The following is a 19,327-nucleotide window of genomic DNA, read 5'->3' on the forward strand; positions in this document are numbered from 1 at the left end:
GGAAGCCTAAAATCTTCAGGAGGGTGAATGTGTCTTCTAACCTGATCATATTACTCCTTGGAAGGAATTTAAACCCTGGAGTAATTTATTTGACTGAAAACTATATACTGATTTTTTTTTTTTGATGTTCCCAAGTCCTAACCATTGTGTGACTGATTTTCAATCACTGCACTTTTTACAGACACTCAATTTTCTTTTATATTAATAAACTATTGTAAAAGGCATCTTGAGAACAGGAATTATATTTCTGTATTTCTCATAGTGCCTAGCACAATTCAAAACACATCATAGGTATTCCAACTTCTTAGATGATTAACTTTAATTCTTGCAGGAAATTCAATTGAAAACAACAAATCCAATGTATTTCTCTGTCTGCAATTTAGCATGGGTCACAAATAACCAGACCCATTTCCCTCACCTTTGTCTTTAGTTGGGGTGGTTGCTTCTAAATAGCCATTGAGATTCACTTTCCATTAAGTGAAAGGTAAAGAGGAGTAGGGGAGCCGAGGTGAATGGTTAATGCCAGCAAGCATCAGAAAACCAAAGGAAAATAGGAAAGTCCCTATTTGTGCTTCTTACTAGTCAAAGAAGTCTCTTTTACTTTTGGGATAATTTCTGTTTTATGATTCAGAAGCACCAGTTTATCATGATTGAAGTCATCTAGATGGAAATCTAGATAAGAGGCAATTCATTATAGGAGTGCCACCACTAGACTGGATTTAGGAAGATTTTATCCTGTGAACTCTCCACCTCAGCATCCTCTTCTGTCAAATAGAGGAATTGAGTTAGATGTTTTCTAGGGTCCTTTGAGGTTAAATCTTTGAGTTTTGGTACACTTCCCTCATGAGAGAAAAATAATAAGTGCCAAATGCCCAATTTTCACTAGTATAAACAGTAGAGAAGTTTGGGGGATGGGAGGAGAAAGGCAAGAGGATTGGAAAGGTCAGTTGTCGCTTCCAGAGAGGAGACGCCAGGAAACTGATCTCTACAACACAGACATCATTCAAATAACCAGAATGGGTTTTCCATATGTTAGTACCATAATCACTGTTTAATTTTAACAGTAGTAACTTTACAATATATACAATATTATGTGAATAACACACCCATATGTGCATTAACATGTATATTATATACATGTGTACACTAGTATATTCACAGGATAAGTGCATTTGATTACTTCTGCTTGTTATCAGTGATAAATCTATTTTATTCTAATACAATTTGATGCTAACACAGTACAGTGTGAAGGAAAAAATCAAAGGGCAAAAGAGAGTCACCAATTGGGTGACATGTTAAAGCACAGAACCTTTGGAAATCTTACAATACTGCTCCAAAGAAGTGAAAATGGAGTTATCTGGAAAGGAGTAGAAGTTTTGTTTGTTCTGTACAAACAAATCAATAAACAAACAAACAAACAAATAAATAAATAAATAAATAAATGGATAAGCAAATAAATAAATAAATGAATAAGCAGAAAATATACTGGAAAGAGAAAGCCCTTTATATATAAATCTTTTTAAAATAGATTTGAAAACATTTGAGTTATATCAACTTTCCCCCACATTGATGCAAAGCTATTTGTATATGTCTTGCTATCACTGAATGACAGTCTAACCACAGTAAAGTCAAATGTACAACTTTTCCATGCTCTGTAAGCCTTGATTTCTGTATTGACCTTATATACCAATAAGCCACCAAAAACATATTCAATGCTAGCAAGTACCCTCAAGTCCCTTCAATGATATTTACGTTTCCCAAATCAGTATTTATTTAGGTCTGGCACCACAAGGGATTCCAACATAAGGTATTTATTTCTATGACAACCCAGTTATGAAAGCCATTCATTTTAGTTTTAAAGGAGATAAATTTTTAATCATAGCTTAATTAATTCAAACACTTTTGTTTTTCATTAGCATTTTCAACTTGCAAAAAATTCAGGGCATTTGTCATTTCCAAAGAAAGATACAGAATATTAAATACACATCAGTGTAGACATACCAAATAGAATAAACAATGCTCAAGCGTGTGCCTTTTGACTAATTAAACGCCCACACTCTCATTTTCTTTTAAGCCAAAATATTTCATTTGTAAACAAAACTATATATATTTTTCCAGAGTTAACTCTGAATTGACTCAGCAGCAACAGGGTTCAAGTTTTTGTTTTGTTTGTTGTTGATTTTGTTTGTTTGTTTTTCCTTTCTTTTCTGGCTGCCATTCTCATCAAAGAGGAAAAACCAAGACTCTGGAGTCAAATTCAGAGAAAGAGAAATCAAATATAATCCGTGAAATTCCATTCATGGTGCTGGCTCATCCTGGTAATATTAACGATCTTAAATTTTTTAAAGATTGCATTCTTTAAAAACAAACAAACAAACTGCAGGGGGTTTACAACAGGGCTGAAATACAACAGTGAGATGATGGTGATGAGAAACTCTTCTGGCCAGAGTTGAGCTCTGGACCTTGGGTAGCTTCATTTCCAGGGTATTGAAGTCTTAACTGACTAGGGATTCCTAATAGTCTAGCAAGATAACTATTGCTTCCAAAAGGCTCAGGTTGTTTTTAGGTAGGAAATTATGAACTGGGAGATTATGTTGCTTTACATACTGCATTTTAAGGTACGACATGCATCTGTCACGGCCTACACATAGGAACCTGAACATTTGCTAACAGTGCATGCCTGTCTAAAAACAATCTGATAGGTTTTGCTCAAGGGTTGATAACAATTTAGGGTCATTTAAAATCATTACAGCATTCAATCAGGTCATTTAAGTTAAGCAGAATAAACAAACTCTTGTTTAAACATAAAAAGTTCAAATGCCTTGCTGTGTCTTTCAAAGTGTCAAAGTAGAATTTTTTAAGGACTTATTATTTCACAGCTCTACTTAAAAGGGATCATACTTCAGTTTATTCCACTCAACTCAAGTACAGGTAACTTGGAATTTACATTTAAAACATTCTTCTTTCAAAGTGTGAATATTAGGATTAATATAGAATGAATCTATATTATTTTCTGCATTTAAAATAACACATTAATTTAAATGAAGTAGTTTTTGTACATGAGTCATAACATAAACCCTTAGGCACAATGACTTTGAAAAAAACTCATAACATTTGTTAGAGGTAGTATGGTGTAGCAATGAAAGCTACATCCATGGTGCACTGAGAGTCAGGATATCCAGTCCAAACTCTTCTATTTACTACCTGTGTGACCATAAGCAAGTCACCTCTCCCATCAGGTTGAAAACTTCCTGAATTGCAAAATGAAGAGGTCTTTCCATTCCCAACAGTTATGTTTTTCTAATTCTCTATTTCTTTCTTCCTGTGAAAATCAATTGTAATTCTAAGTTTTCCTCTAAATCCATCTTTTTTCCTCTCATAAACAGAATCTACTTCCTAGGTTCTTGATAGAAGAATGGTGTTTATAGAAAATGTGATAAGGTTTATTTGCTAGTACTACGAAAGTCAACCCAATGTAATTTCCATGCTCCCTGTTACAGAGTACACAAAACATGGCTAGAGTAGGAACATGTTTTTTATCCATTATTCTTAATAATCCACTTGGCGGTTCTGGGCTCAAACATTCTCCAAAGAGAGAAAAAAGAAAGACAGACATTGGGAGTAGTGAAGTTAGTGAGTAACAAATATTCTCATAGAAGCAAGGCAAAAAGCTCTCAAAGGATTTCTGTACAAAGTAATAAAGTCAAAAATGGGTGCTAAGCAACCCTAGGGCACAGCAAATGGGGATAATAGTCTTAGGCCTCCCCATTCCTATGAGGAACCAGGCAACTGGGATATGACTGAGGGAACAGAAAAGGATGCAGCATTGACAAAAAATATAATAAGCATCAGCATTTAACATACCAACCAGAGTACCTTTCTTTCCCCCTCATACAACAAGGCATCATAGGTGAGGTCCCTCACCCTTCCCATATAGGCAGTCAAAAAATACAATAGGCATCAGCATATAACATTCCATTCACAGAACCCCCCTCACACAACAAGGCATCATAGGTGAGGCCTCATCGTTCCCACATAGGCAGTCATACATACATACATACATACATTCATACACACATCCTATCCCCACCTTGGGGCTGAAGTTGATCTTAACCAGATTTCATCTGGATAAAGACTTGAAGGTGAATGAGAGGTCTTCTACTTCCTAGGGATGGCCCTGTCTGCAGTAAGTTTTCCTGCCTCCATCACCTTGAAGTTCTCCTAAAATCCCGAAGCAAGACAGTCTTGAGGTGTAAAGTGCCATAAAGAATTTAAGGGATTTTAGGTCCCAAATGGAGACCAAGGAACTGGTTGAAGAGGATATGTAACCTCCACCCCCACCTCCACTCCCACAACTTTCACCACCAAAGACTGCTCTGTTTTTGGGAGAGGGATGAGAGACTCTCAGATCATTGCCTAGAGGAACAAATGGTAAAAGTAGGAGAGCTCTTTATGATTTTGCTTTTCTACAAAACAGAAATAGCAATGAGGAGAAATTCAGGGAAGGAAATAGAGGCAGTGGGATCCTCATTTCTAAAATGAGGAAGTTGAACTAGAATGACCTTTATGGTCCCTTCCTACTAGGAAATTCTACGATTCTACTTTGGCTGTAAGCACAGAGGGATTCTGGGTCATTCAAGGCAACTTTCCAGAGCATATCAGATAAGAGTAGGGGTGCCTCAGAACACAAATGGTTAGGGCAAGATTCTAAATTCTTTCAAGATGTAAAGTACATGGACTGTTATTTTAGTTACATTCTACTATACATATATATATATATATATATGTATATATACATATATATATATACATATATATGTTTTTGTTTTTATCATTAGTGGTAGGTCTAATAAAGTGCATATTTGAGATTTGGGTGACATACCAGTCCTTTCTTCCATTTTGATTTTGGTGTGATTTATTAAGGAGTATTTTGTTGTTTTCTTTTTCTTTTCAACATGTTCTCTTGAATCAAAAAAAAAAATCCATGGATTTAGAACGAATAAATTCTTCAATATTTCGAGGAAAAGTAGAAGAGGAGGCATCAATGAGGTTAATGTGTCTGAGGTTACAAATCACTTATGCTACCACAGTTTCTCTATGACTATCAGTATACATATATTCAATTCTTGGGCACATATTTCTACTAGACATGTAGGGAGGATTCCAATTTGAGAATCGGGTGGACTGGAGGCTGGGGGATAGAGGTGGAAATTACAATTCCACAGAGAAATATGATCAAAGTAAAATTGTGTCAGCCTTCGGCAAACAGATGGCATCTTGTTCCTTCTTGATGGCATGAAACATATGGCTGTTGACTCATGACATAGCATCGACAACTTGGGTAACAATACATGGTTAGTTAGATGCCACCAGGACCACTCGGTGAAGAATGAGTTACAGTTACTTTTGGAGTAAAGGGGAAAGAGATATAATACAGCCCTGAGTAGTCACCAGAAGGGGGGAGATGCAAACTTACGTACACACGAAGCTTCATGATAATTAAATAGTGAGGTCCACTGTGTCACAGATGTAAGATCCACATATTGACATCTAAAAAAAATACATATTTTAGGTTATGCAGCTGTGAATTCTGACTGCACAGCAAACTGTTGAGTTCTTAAGTTAGCATTAAGTGCCTGTGAAACCCAACAAAAGAAAGCATTTGACCCGCATAAACCAACAGCCGAAGGGGTTCCTATGGATTCCTCACCAGGAACAGCTGGGGCCTATTATTCCAGATGCGTCTCCATATCCTGATGACAGCCTAGACTGAAGGTAGCCTCGGATGTGCGGACATACCGATTCTTTCCAGGGCCCTGAGTTCTGGGGTCTGGTTTGGGCTGTGACTGAAAGCACAATAAATAAAGCTGAAACTACTAGCTATGGGCCAAACTTTCTCATTTTTCGTGCATGTCAATTCCTTCACAGTGCAAATGCATTCTTAATTTTTTTTATCTGTGTCAAATTACATGCATACCATATTGCTTATTCTACATTAGAAAACTGTTCAACAACTCCAATGATGGAAAAAACAAAAAAAAACTCTTAATGGAATTTAGAATATGGAAAAATCATAAAATAGGATCACTAAGATGGCAAAAAAAAATTAAGCCAACATCCATGGGGGATGCTCCCAGAAGATCTGCTCTTTTCTTTTCCTTTTTGTTCAAGGGCTCACCTGTCCCTCCTCTACCACATCCAGGCACACTTCATAGAAGAAATAAGGTGCTTCTGTGGCACAGCATGGCACAGGGACATATATAAAAGAGCCTTCTCAAAATAAACCCTAAACCCTCATTTTCTCTATGGGGTCTCTAAGGGAAATCTAACTTATTAACTTCCAAGATGTTGGCGGATGTTTCCTTATAAATGAACTGAGAAAAAGAGATTTAAACATCAGATTCAATGCTAGGCATTTTCTTATACACACGTCTATTGCTGCAGGAGTTGAGGACCCTGGGGGTAGAGTATACAATATTATTATTTGCCACATAAGGCATCACATGCTCGGGAATGTATGTGTCACTGTGGCCCCGGCTGTCCCTGGAACAGTACGATGATGCTGTTGATCTTAGAGATGACCTCAAGTAGTTATCATTCCTCACTTGGGAGGGCAATGAATGTTTATAAGGGTCAGAGGGGCATCTCCCAATGACCAGCCGCTGGTCATCCTGGTAGGAGTGTAGGAAGGGGTTATCCGAGGAGTGGTCTGGAAAGAGAGATTTGCTCCTCTTACTGTCTTCCAGTGCTTGAGAGAAAAGGGAGCCCTTGTTCCCCATCAGTTTGCTGGAGGGGACACTAAACAAGCTCCCATACAAATTCCCTTCCAAAAGTCTCTCCTTTTCCTTTAAACTTATGCTCCGAGAGGGTCTTCCGAGGTCAATCTCCCTGGGTTTGTCCAAGATGTTGTCATAAGAATGTTGCCGGCTAATCCTCAACTTATTCTTCTTCTGGAACTGAAGGGCATTGTTCTGAACCCAGTCCTGTTCATATGTCTCCTCGGGATGTGCAGGGTTGGCTGTAGTTTCCTGCAGCATCTGATCCTCATCAATATCATAAAGGTTACCCATTCTCAGGCAGGAATCACATTTGTAGGGGGATCGGGTGGTGTAATGACCAGTGTAGTTGGGCAGGTTGGAGAGACAGCTCCTACAGTGGGTAGAGTTCTGCCGGTACCTATCACTCCCCTCACTGTGGGGAGAGTTCTTTTCCTTCAAGGTGTAATGCTTGGAAAAGAGTTTGTACTGGTCATTATTGGGAACATTGCCATCTTCATTGTGCAAAGGAGTCCTGTTGATAGGAAGTGTAGCATCCCCCTTTTGATAGTTGTCATTGGGATCCTGGTACACTTCAGGGAAGTCCACATTCTCAGGAATAACAAGGTTTTCAATAAACTGAGGTTGTTCTACATGGAAACTGGGCTCCTTTTCGGTGTCAATGGTATAGATCTTGTCCCTGGGGGAGCTTGCTTTGGTTTTCAGGTAGGTGAGTTCAACATCACTGCAGTCCTTGGGGTATTTGGAGGCCACAGACCTTTTTTTAAAATTATCCTTGGTCTTGTGGTGTTTGTTGTTGTTCTCAAGTTCCAAGTGACATGTGGCCCGACTTGAAGCTTCTGAGATGTCAGAGTGGGCCACCTCTTCAGGAAGGTACCTGGGACTCTTCAAAGAGTGGGATCTATTCTCTACCAAGCCATTCTCCCTCTGTTGAGGGACTGGGTTCTGGCTTAGTGAATCTTGGCGCAAGGACTCCATGGATTTTTTCCAAAGTTGTCTGGGTCTGGAGTTCCCTTTGGACTCTGTACTCACAGCAACTTCCACTGTATTAGGATTGGATTCATTCAAGGTGAGAGGATGCTGCCCCTGGAAAACATAGTTATTGAGGTTGTCTTTATGTCTATTGGCCACAAATGTCTGAAGTTCATTCATGTTGTCCCCAAAAACATTTTCTTTTCCATGAAAAGATCTGTTATCAGAATATATCAAATTTCCTTTATCTGGGACCATATCCATGATGAGGGAGCCTCTTTGGATATAATCAGTTGTTCTTTTTGGGGAATTCATTCTGGAGGAGTTCAAGTTGGACATGTTAGAAATATTTTTGGCTGACCGTAAGAGTTTTAACATGTTGCTCTGGGAGCCAGTCAAATTAAAATCTGGTGACTTCTTTTTCTCTTCAATGTGTACTCCATGAATACAGCTGTATATGCCCTGTGAATGAAAGAAAATAAAATGTTAGCAGTAGAAGAAGATTTGAGATCATTTCACAAAATTTACAATAAAGATGTTTCTACTTTATAGATGTATAAACCTGAGGCACTACTTTGCCTCAAACTTCTCCCACAAGAAAATCAGTCTTACTCTGAATATTGTACTTGATCCTGCTCAAAGATTTTTTTAAAAGATTTATGAAGTCATCTGTCCACCAGATCCATCTATCTGACCTATGACTGTCTGATGAGTTTTCAAATAGCCTCATATGACCAACTAGCCATAGAGAAATGGTCAATTTATGTTGTAGGGGAGTGAAGGGGGGGGAGGAAACAGGATGTGATAACATGATACAAACATGCATAGGATGGATTAAGCACTTCCAAATTATCAGGTGGAGACATTACCTCACTACCCTCAAAACTCACTCTGTTGAGTTGAATTTCCAACCAGCCTATGACTCTGGTTTTATACCCAAGACACAAGGGTTCTCCTAACAATATTTTCTTCTCCCACTGAGTTCAGATGTAGAAGGAGAAAATATTACTGAATATACATACACACACTACAGTATATATCAGTGTATTAAATATAGTTACATATATAGGCATATGCATATAGGTAGGTATATGCATATACATATATTAATATAGTTACATAATATATATGTGTATCTATATACATATATTCAATTACATATGCATATATGTATATATGTATATGTATATGTATATATATATTATATATATACACATATATATCTCCTATTCTTCTCTCACTTCATGCCTGTGCACACATGGTCAGTCATTCTATATTAACCATCATCTTGTGGAATCCCTGATTTCTTTCAAAACCCAGTTCAAATGATACCTTTTACATCAGGCCTCTTGTGACCTCTATTCCCAACCCAGTTATTAGTACTGCCTCTCTCTTAAAATTACTTTCTTACATTGATCTTTGTAACATTCAGTCACCATACAAATGCAATATTGGCCTGAGGGCAGGATAGTGATCTCTAAGGCATAAAGAAAAATTAGATTATTTGATTTTGTTCATTTACTTGTGCAGATGATTTTTTCACCTAGCAAAATGCACTTCCTGGAAGGCAGGTTTTGTGTGTGTGTGTGATTGCATCCCCAGTGTCATGCTTGTATTAGGCACTTAATGCATATTTGTTGAATTAAATTAAATTGCAAATAAATTTGGAAAACTGCAGCATTCCTTTATAACTCTTACTTAAACATTTTGCTTATAGGCCTTTTGCTCTTCCCAAAACTAAGCTCAGATACAGTGAACTGAACTGGTATGTGTTAGGGAAGTAAATCTTACTACTCAGTTTTTGAGAGGAGAAGAAAAACTACCTGAGATAGACAAAAAAAAAAAGACTAAACAACTCATTCTACACAAAGCAAGAAAAAGAGGATACAAATAGCACTGTAGTATAACATTCCCAACTGTTTTTTTTCCACCAGAAACTGAATTATTCTTATACATAAAAATCACAAAACTGGAGCTAGAAGAGACATATGGAGGTTAAATGACTTGCCCACAGTCACAAAATGAGTACATGCCAGAGTTAAATCTGACTTCAACTCCAGGGTTTGTTCCTCCTATAACATGTGGTTCTGTAAACAGAGGGTTCTTGAATGATAATAAACAAAAAACATAAAATATATGTAAATGTATAATATGTAACATACACATATATGTCACATACTTATATTACACACATAGCTATGGAGTGAAGTAAAATTATATGGCTTGTATTGGGAGTGAACTCATAAACTCTGAATCCAAGATCCTTTAATACTTTTTCTTTTCACATTATTATATGTGAAGAATTTTATGTAAAAAAGTTTTATTATATATATTATATATAGATATAATATATACATATATTCCGGCAAAAATTTATGCTTTATATGGAATGTCTCTTTAGTTCCTTGGTGAGATTATCATATAAATTATAAACGATTTCAGAAAGAAAGCCTCTGACTTGGAATGTTTTCTTCCTCATTTTCCATTTGAAATTCAAAGCCTCTTGCTACATTCCTTTGGAACATGTAATAAGATGCCCTGGTAAACACGGGGGAAAGAGTTTTGCAGTGAACTAAAAGTCATGAAGAATAAGCAAGAAAAAACCAACATAATGTGCCTCTTTGACCAACCCTTCCCATTCACAAAGAGCAGACAACTTTTTCTTTAATGTATATACTGTTCTGAGCCATCATAGATCTTCTAACATCCAGTTTAGATGACCATAGAATCCACTAATTCCATACATGTGAATTGAAGATAAGTTCCTGCTCCATAAAACTACTCTTATCAAATATATTTTTCTAGCTAAGGCTTTCTGTATCTCTTATTTGTCATTTCTCATTTCATGTAGACCATGCAATTTAGGGAATTTGCTGGGGATTTTTTGTAAAATAGGGACAGTAGGATTATTTTTAGTAACCAAAGATTATTCATTCATGAAAACATACAAGATGCTGATTGTTTTAAATCAGTATTTGGTTTTTGTTCCAGTTCTCTCTCCTTATACAGTGACACAAAGACCATCACACAGAGGGTTGGCACATTGACTACTATGAGATATGGACTATGATATAAGACTTGGGGGGACATGTTTCAGTCAAATGACGTTTATTCAGAATACCTATTGTACTCAAGAGCTACCATGTAGAATTACACAAATCTATTCTCTCACAATGGCAATGAAAACTTATTTACTATAAGTTCAACATACATAATGGAGAAAGGAAGAGAAAGGGAGAAATAGTGGTTCACTGTAGTCCTAGGCAAGTGAAAGCAGTATACAGTGGTGATGCACACCAAGTTGTTGGAAATGCAATTAATAGTCAGGGTAAAAAGAATTGAACACTTAATCAATGAAAAAAATAATAATAAAAAGGAAATGGACCTAGCAGTAGCAGATCTCAAACTATGCTACAAAATTATAATCATCAAAAGCATTTGTACTGTGGTAGAAATAGATTGGTTTGTGGAACAGATTATATACACAATATACAGAAGCAAACAATCATCTGAATATCCCAAATCTGAAGGCAAGTACTCATTATTTGACAAAATAATGCACATAGAAAAATTAGAAAGAAGATCACTAGAAACTAAGGCATACATCAACACAACCATTCCCACAATATACTAAAATAAGCTCCAAGTGGGCATATGATTTAAACATAAAGTATTATCAAAAGCATATTAAAAGAAGTTGGAAGAAATTGGTTATCAGATCTATGGATAGGAGAAGAGTTTATAACCAAAAAAGAGACAGAGTTTTTCCAGAAGGTAAAATGAATAAGGACATAAAGTTTAAAAGTTTTATACATAATACCCAAAGCAGCTAAAATTAGAAGAAAAACAGAAAATTGGGGGGGGGGTTGCATTAAGTTTTGCTGGTAAAGGTTTCATTTCTAAAATATGTAGGGAACTGAATAAAATTTACAAGGATAAAAGCCCTCTCCAAATAAATTAAACAAATTAAAGACTATCAATAATCACTTATAAAAAAATGTTCTAAGGGGAGGCTAGGTGGATAGAGCACCGGCCTTGGAGTCAGGAGTACCTGGGTTCAAATCTGACCTCAGACACTTAATCATTACCTAGCCGTGTGTCCTTGGGCAAGCCACTTAACTCCATTGCCTTAAAAATCTAAAAACAAAATCAAAACCAAAAAATGTTCTAAATTATTAAAATTAAAGAAATGCAAATTAAAACAACTCTGATATATCAATTCCTATCCAATAGGTTAATTAAGATGATAAAAAACAAAAATGGGAAACCTTGGAGAGAATGTGGGTAATCATTTCTCTAAGGAATTTTGGTATACTTCTAACCATCCTGTAAAACAATTTGCCCCCAAATTTATTAAACTGTGCATATCCTTTGATCTTGCAACTTGAGCTAAACTCTAAAGAGATCAAAGAATAGGTAAAGAGGGCATATGTACAAAAATAATTTTGGTAGTTCTTTTTGTGGCAAATAGGGAATTGCTGAACAAGCTATGGTGCATGAAAGTCAAGGAATACCATAGGCAATAAGAATGATGGGGGTAGCCTCAGAGAAATCTTGGTAGGCATGTATAAACTGAAGCAAAGTGAAGTGAGCAGAATCTATACAATATTGTATAGGTCATCAATTTTGAAAGATTTAGTATCTGAACAATACAATGACTCACCATAATTCCAAAGTATTTACAATGAAACACATTATTATTGACCAGATAATACAGATTATAGAACAAAGGATCTCTTTCAATCTCTCTCTCTCTCTCTCTCTCTCTCTCTCTCTCTCTCTCTCTCTCTCTCTCTGTGCATGTTTACACATAACTAATGTAGAAATTTTATATCTATGACAATTCTTTGGAATGGGATTTGTTTTCCTTGTGTTCTCAAAAATTGGGAGAGGGAGGGGGAGAATTTGAATCTGAAAATAAAATAAGATTGGATGTTAAAAAATAAATATCACAGATAAAAAGGAGTGAAAATTAAGTCATTCTACCAAAACTTGAGGAATGAGATCAAACTTCTGATGTCAAAAATCAGGCTCATTGTTGCTTTATTTTTTTCTTTTTTATTATGTAAATATTTTGTATTTCCAACAACATGTAATGGTAGCTTTTACCAATCACTTTTTTTTGCAAGGTTTTGACTTTTACAATTTTTCTCCCTCCTTCCCTTTCCTCCCTCCTCCTCCTCACAGAAAGCAATCTTATGGTTACTTTAGACAAATTCTTCAAGAATTAAATGTTGCTTTCTACACCAGGAAAAAAATTACTGTCCTTAACTTAGTAATTTGTTGAATTAAAGCTATTCATCAAATTTCTATGAAAATTCTTTGCTTAAAATGATAAATGTTAGAGGTGATATGGGAAAATTTGAACACTAATGCATTATTGTTGGAGTTATGAAATGATCCAGCCTTTTTGGAGGGTTGGAGTTACGTCCAAAGGGCTATGAATTTGTGCCTAACCTTTGACCTGGCAATAGCACTACTACTTCTGTATCCCAAAGATATTTTTAAAAAGGAAAAGGACCTATTAAAAGGGAGATATTTATAGAAGCTCTTTTTTAAAGGGAAAGTAATGGAAAAAAATTTTACCTTTCCAATTTCAGTCATAGGAATGGCTGAACAAGTTGTGGTATAGGGTTGTAATGGAATATTATTTTGCTATTAAAAATGATCAGTAGAGTGCTTTCAGAAAAAGGAGGGAAGAATTATGGGAACTGATGCAAAGTGAAATAAACACAACAAGAAAAACATTGTTCATAACAATTGTGGCATGATCAATTGTGAAAGACAACTATTCCCAGAAATCTAAAACTATTCCAAAGAACTTACATTCACTGCTGAGGGGATGGGAGTGGGAAGGAAGAGTGGAAGGAAATTTTGTAACATAAAAATATATATTTGCATATGGATGAATGTTAAAAAAAATAAAATAAATGAATGCTTGAAATAAAGAAAAGAAAAAGTTCCTTCAAAAGGTTTTTTTGAATCCCTGGTTCAAGGTTGTGGTTATGGTTGTAGTTGTGTGTATGTGCATTGTGTTTCTACACATATGCATATGTATATACATATATGATCACATATATGAGATACATATATGAGTGCATTTGAGGGATGCATTATGTATTCATTCATATATATGTACATATACACATACACACACATAAACACACCACATTGTTGTTTACTGAATTAAATAGAACTGTACTTTTGTATAGCTGAATGTGCCTGTGAGTGCGGATTTGGTCCCAACAGCCTCTTCATGTAGAAGACAGGCATCATTTGGCTAGTGTGGGATGGGGATCTCTGCTGGGATGCATAAAATTGTTCTCAAGTTTCAGAGGACTATATATTTCATTTGCATATAAAATCAAACTTGGGGCACTATGCATTTTCCAAATTTAATCAGTAATAGAGCAAGATTTTCTTAAAAAATAATGAAGTTGGGGCAGCTAGGTGGCACAGTGGATAGACTACTGGTCCTGGAGTCAGGATGACCTGAGTTCAAATTAGACCTCAGACACTTAATAATTACCTAGCTGTGTGACCTTGGGCAAGTCACTTAACCCCATTGCCTTGCAAAAAAAACCCAAAAAATGAAGTCAGGTCAATTTTGAAAGTGGCTGATTCACTGTATTGTTACAAAATGTCATTCAAACACTTTGCAGTTGGCTTTAAAAATTAAGAAACAAAAAATGCTATTAAATAGGATACTTTCTCCCTTCTACAGGTCAACATCTGCTTGAGGTGGGAGGGGGGAATAACCACCATCTATGGGAAATTAAGGTCCAGAGACTGAATTTGACTTCCTCTATATGTCTGGTCTCCTCATGGACTACTACTACTATGAAAGATAAGAAATAGACTATATATAATGATTCCTAAGAAAGTACTATGGGCAAAAGTGAAAACTAGAAGCATCAGTGAATCCATGTTTACTTAGTAAGGCTCAAGAAAAATAAAAAGACTGTGAGGTAGAGGAGGTAAAAAATTTCATTTGTTTAACCTAACTTTGCCTCTTTAAAGACTTCCTATGCTATTAGATAATGGAAATGCATTGCCAAAAACAAGCAAGATTGATGAGAAAAATTTGGCAAGGTGAATTTATTTATGATAATTCTTTTCTCATTTAGCTATGAAAACCACTTAGTAATTGGTGGAGAGAATTATTTTAATTTTGGCATAGTATCTAACTATATGCACTCATAATATTATTTTTAAGCAAAATGTATATTTAGATGGTATCAAACTAATTAGGAAATATGTATTTGCACAGAACCCAGCTTTAGGGTCTAATAGTATGGAGAGAAACACTCCTCTGGAAGCTTTGACAGAAAGCTAATGTTTGTTTGTCCCCGAACTTAGGTGCTTAAAAATTCCAAATGTTATTAACACACCAATTTTCTTTAAAGAAGCCAATTTGGTTGACTCAATAAATATCTCTTTAGCTAGAAAGCAATGTTCTAACAAAGTTTTCTACTTTATTCTGCATTGCTATACATTAACTTGTTATCAAGGTGTTTAGACCACACAGTTGTTTGGAGGAATGTGAGATGGGAGATGTGTTCTCTTGTATGGATGAATGAATTCATGATAGTGCAAAGGCTACATGTTATAGTGGGAAGAACACTGAACATCAAGTTAGAAATCAATTTGACTCCCCGTTTTATCATTTATTGTGTGCCCTTGGGTAAATGTCACTTTGCCTTTAACAAGCCCTCATTCATAAAAACTGTGATGATCCATCTACCAGCTCCTTCATTGGATTGGTGTACAGATCAAAAGAGATAACATACAAGCTGTCCCAAAAGGTTTAGTATTTTTATTAGGCTTTAATAGCTTAAGACTGCAATAAGACACTATGCTTGAAAGTGTCTTCTAATGATCCAAATTTTGAGTATTTATGATTTTGTCAGTGGGGTAGCTACACCAATAAAATTAGGATATAGCAAGTACTCCATAATAAGATAGATGAGTTTTCAGAGCCACTGTAGCTAAGACCCACATGATAATGATTCTCTCAACACTCTTAACTAATTCCCAGATAAAAGATGTATATATGGCTAACCTAGTTCAGTTCTTGAAGCCTTTAGGGGTCCAACCAGAACTTGGGCTTTTCTGATCTAGTCCTTGAGAATCTAGAATTCTTATAGTGAGATTAGTAATGTGGGGTAGGGGGGATAGGCAGAGATAGAGAGTATGGAATACTATTAGGATGGAGGAAAATAATGGCTAAATCCTGCTTAGTTTTGGTTCTTCTATTGTAAAAGGAAATGAATTGAAATTGTACTGACCCTGCTGATGGAGAACAACAGTCCTGGCCTGTCTGTGCACACTCCAGTGAAGCAAAACCTGAGTTTCCAGTAAAACAAATGTTCCCAGACAAAGGTGATGAGACTGAGAGCCATGGCAGCAGCAAGCATGTAGAACACTCCTGCCATGTTGTCGATGTCCAGCTGGCTGCTCATCACTTCATTCTTTTCATTGTGGCAGATTCCTGTCAACCAGAGGGTCTCCAGCTCCTCCATCTCTCCTAAAAAGACCAACATATTATTTAGTTAGGATGAGAAGAAACATGAACTCATAAGGAAAAATCTCAAATTCTTCCAAAATGCCTTATCCTCAAACTAATCACTTTCTCAGTTTTAGATGAAATTCAAGAAACCTTCAGTGGTCTACAAGGTGTCTTGGTGAGCACTGAGTGATTAAATAATGTATTATTATTATTATTATTATTATTTTTTATTATTATTATTAAAGACTTACATCCAGTTTATCCTGACTCCAAGTGTGATTCTCTACCTATAGGGCATGATGCCTCTCATTGCTTTGCATTTAGGACGACTTGAATAAAGGGTTTTGTTTGTTTATTTCTAAATTGAATTACTATTTGAAAACAATTTCCCCATTAAAAATCTTCAACATCAAAGGAAATTGGTAGTTTATCTGTAGTAATGACTCAAGCACATAGGTAAAGTGTTGCAAAAGTCCTACTTCCCTTTTGCCATTAATGCAATTCTCTCTTGATCCTTCCCCAACCTCCAGTAATGCAAGATTCCCTTAAGTCATTTGCCTGTCTGACTTTACACATATTCAGAGGTGATTGTCTATAGGGACCCTGTGTTGTTGTTTCATTAGCCACAACACCTAACAGATTTCTTCAGTCTGCCACCCTCCACGTGCCTTGCTGTGTATGTTTTTTGCTTCCTTGCCTTGTAACAACACCAGCTGCCATCCTTTAAAAATATCATGCGCTGCTCATTTCCCCTCTTTACAGTTCTGTAAGGACATGGGAATGCTCTTCTGGCAAGTCTGCCTTAGTCACAGAAGTCCTCAATGTTCTTTCTTTTATTTGAACAAATTGATATGTGTGTGTGTGTTTGTATGTCTGCATAAATATGTATATCTACATTTCATAAATAGTCAGAAACAAGAAACCAGGTTCTCTTTTTTCAAGATTAGACTTTTATCTACTATGCCCTACTCACTTTCACATAAAACTTAGTAAATGATTAATTCATATTTATTTAGTTTAGTTGAATCCCTAAATCTAGGTTTCAGCAAGGGAACTGCAAACACCAATTAGATCTAGTTCCAGGTGTTTCTCTTTTGACTCATGCAAGATGGAACTACTAGCATGACCTAGGACAAGTTTTCTAATTTGCCTAGATTTTAGTTTCCTTATCCATAAAATGAGTAAATAATTTTTCCATGTCTTGCAGTTCTGTTCTTAGGAATAAATGATCTCCACTTCTTAAAACAGTTTGTATTGGATAGAACAAAGAAAGATTTTCTTTGCCCTTTGCCTAAGGAAGTATTGGCCCTTTTAAAACTCAGTCAAGACTGCAGATCTTCCATTGCTGTTTTTATTATAGAATTCATCTGGCAATATAATGTATTGCCTTATGATATCACTTATACTACAATCTTGAACTGGAATTCAAATCTTTGTGGATTATTAATCTTTCCTCTTATATGCATTCTTTAGATGGTAAACTTCTACAGGGAAGGGACTAAATTCATATGTATTCCCCAAAAGAATCTTTTATACCATAAATAAATAAATTAAATGAATAAATGTTGATTTTAATTCTTTTTCAACACAATAAAAAAAATAAAATCTGGTAGACAGAGTAATTTATGAGCCAAGAAGACATAGAATTGATTCCTACTTTTCACACAAATTGTGTCCCTAGAATAAGTCACTTTAGTTTTAAGTATTCTAGGGCCAGAGGTGTCAAGACCTACAACATTCCCAGTGGACTTGAAACAGATTAAAATGCAATTAGGAAATATTTAACAAATAAAAATATAATACAATATGGTGTTAATTTGTGTTTTGCTAAATCAATATGCTCTCTTTCAGGATCTACTTCTTTTTTTAGGTTTTTTTCAAGGCAAATGGGGTTAAGTGGCTTGCCCAAGGCCACACAGCTAGGTAATTATTAAATGTCTGAGACCAGATTTGAACCCACGTACTCCTGATTCTAGGGCTGGTGCTTTATCCATTGCCCACCTAGCCGCCTGGGATCTACTTGTATTTGAGTTTCACACCATTACTCTAGGTAACTCTCAAAGGCTATATGTTGTGGAGAAGGGATTGATTTGCATTTGTTAAGAGAGTTTACACATATGTAGTTCTTTACTCCAGTGTAATCGAAGGACAAATCCCTATGCTTCTCCCACCATTACAAAGGTTTAAATTGGCTAAGAATGCAAGATTTTTAGTTCTGGAATATTTCCATTCCCCACCAAAATATATAGGAGTTGGGTAGAAAGAATCAAAGATTCTTTGAGATTGACCACAGATCAAAGAAGTTTAGATATTTTGCAACAATGAGGAAACAGGTATCTTTTTAAACACACACAAACACACACACACACACACACACACACACAAAATTATCTAAAGCTTGATTTTATCTGTTTTCTGATTTGTCAGGGAAAAAAATTGGAGGATGATTCAATCTCTGTCCCAGAGCTCACTGATACTCTCCTTAGTGCTTAGAAACACACACGCAAATGAGATGCAAGCTGGTCTATGTTTGGGACATGCTCCTTGCTGGTGTGCTACCAAACAATTGAAGACTCTGCCCCAGCCAGGACCATACTTTTGTTGAAGAAAAATCTACATGTCAGCCAGAGGAAGCCTGTGTTCTCATTGCAATTCTGCTATAAGGATAGAACATGTCCACCTGCCCTGGCACTGTATGCCATCTTGTTTCGATTCAGTCTAGGAAAAGATGAAGAACTGCAGGGAAGGGAAAAAAAAAGAACAACAGAGAAACAGGAGTTTTCATCTCCCAGAATGTTCTTAAGCTTGACTTATTCCTTGCTCTCAGGCTAAAAGGCATTGACAGAGTACTCACGAAATTACCCAGTCTATAACTGAAATTGGCAGGCACCCTTTTTACACATAGAGCCACTTGTGAAGAAGAGATAGTTTAAAAGAAATTGGAGTACCACTGTACCCCAGGAAGGCTTTAGATCCTCAGTAGTAGAGATGATTCCCCCATGTGGTGCTTCTCAGAAATTGTAGGTAGGACTAAATTGGAAAGGAGGCAATACCAGGAGATAGAAGGGAG

The 19,327-nt window shown here is 36.1% G+C and overlaps 1 protein-coding gene across 2 annotated transcripts in view; it reads right to left on the bottom strand.

Annotated features, from left to right (window-relative positions):
* Positions 1-4,796: 4,796 nt before the first annotated feature.
* The window catches only part of GRIN2A (glutamate ionotropic receptor NMDA type subunit 2A), a 208,204-nt gene continuing 193,673 nt past the window's right edge, over positions 4,797-19,327 (bottom strand). Inside the window, exons 10-13 of one of the 2 annotated variants that reach the window (XM_074196374.1) lie at positions 16,037-16,275; positions 6,431-8,210; positions 5,711-5,846; positions 4,797-5,550 (exon numbers count right to left, since the gene is read on the bottom strand). In XM_074196374.1, coding sequence (XP_074052475.1) covers position 5,550; positions 5,711-5,846; positions 6,431-8,210; positions 16,037-16,275 — 2,156 coding nt within the window. In that variant the 3' untranslated portion in view covers positions 4,797-5,549. Of the gene's footprint in view, positions 5,847-6,430; positions 8,211-16,036; positions 16,276-19,327 lie in introns of both variants that reach the window. The other variant, XM_074196373.1, reaches the window with a different exon arrangement.

Source organism: Macrotis lagotis, chromosome 8 (assembly GCF_037893015.1).
Source record: "Macrotis lagotis isolate mMagLag1 chromosome 8, bilby.v1.9.chrom.fasta, whole genome shotgun sequence".
NCBI classification, from domain to species: domain Eukaryota; kingdom Metazoa; phylum Chordata; class Mammalia; order Peramelemorphia; family Peramelidae; genus Macrotis; species Macrotis lagotis.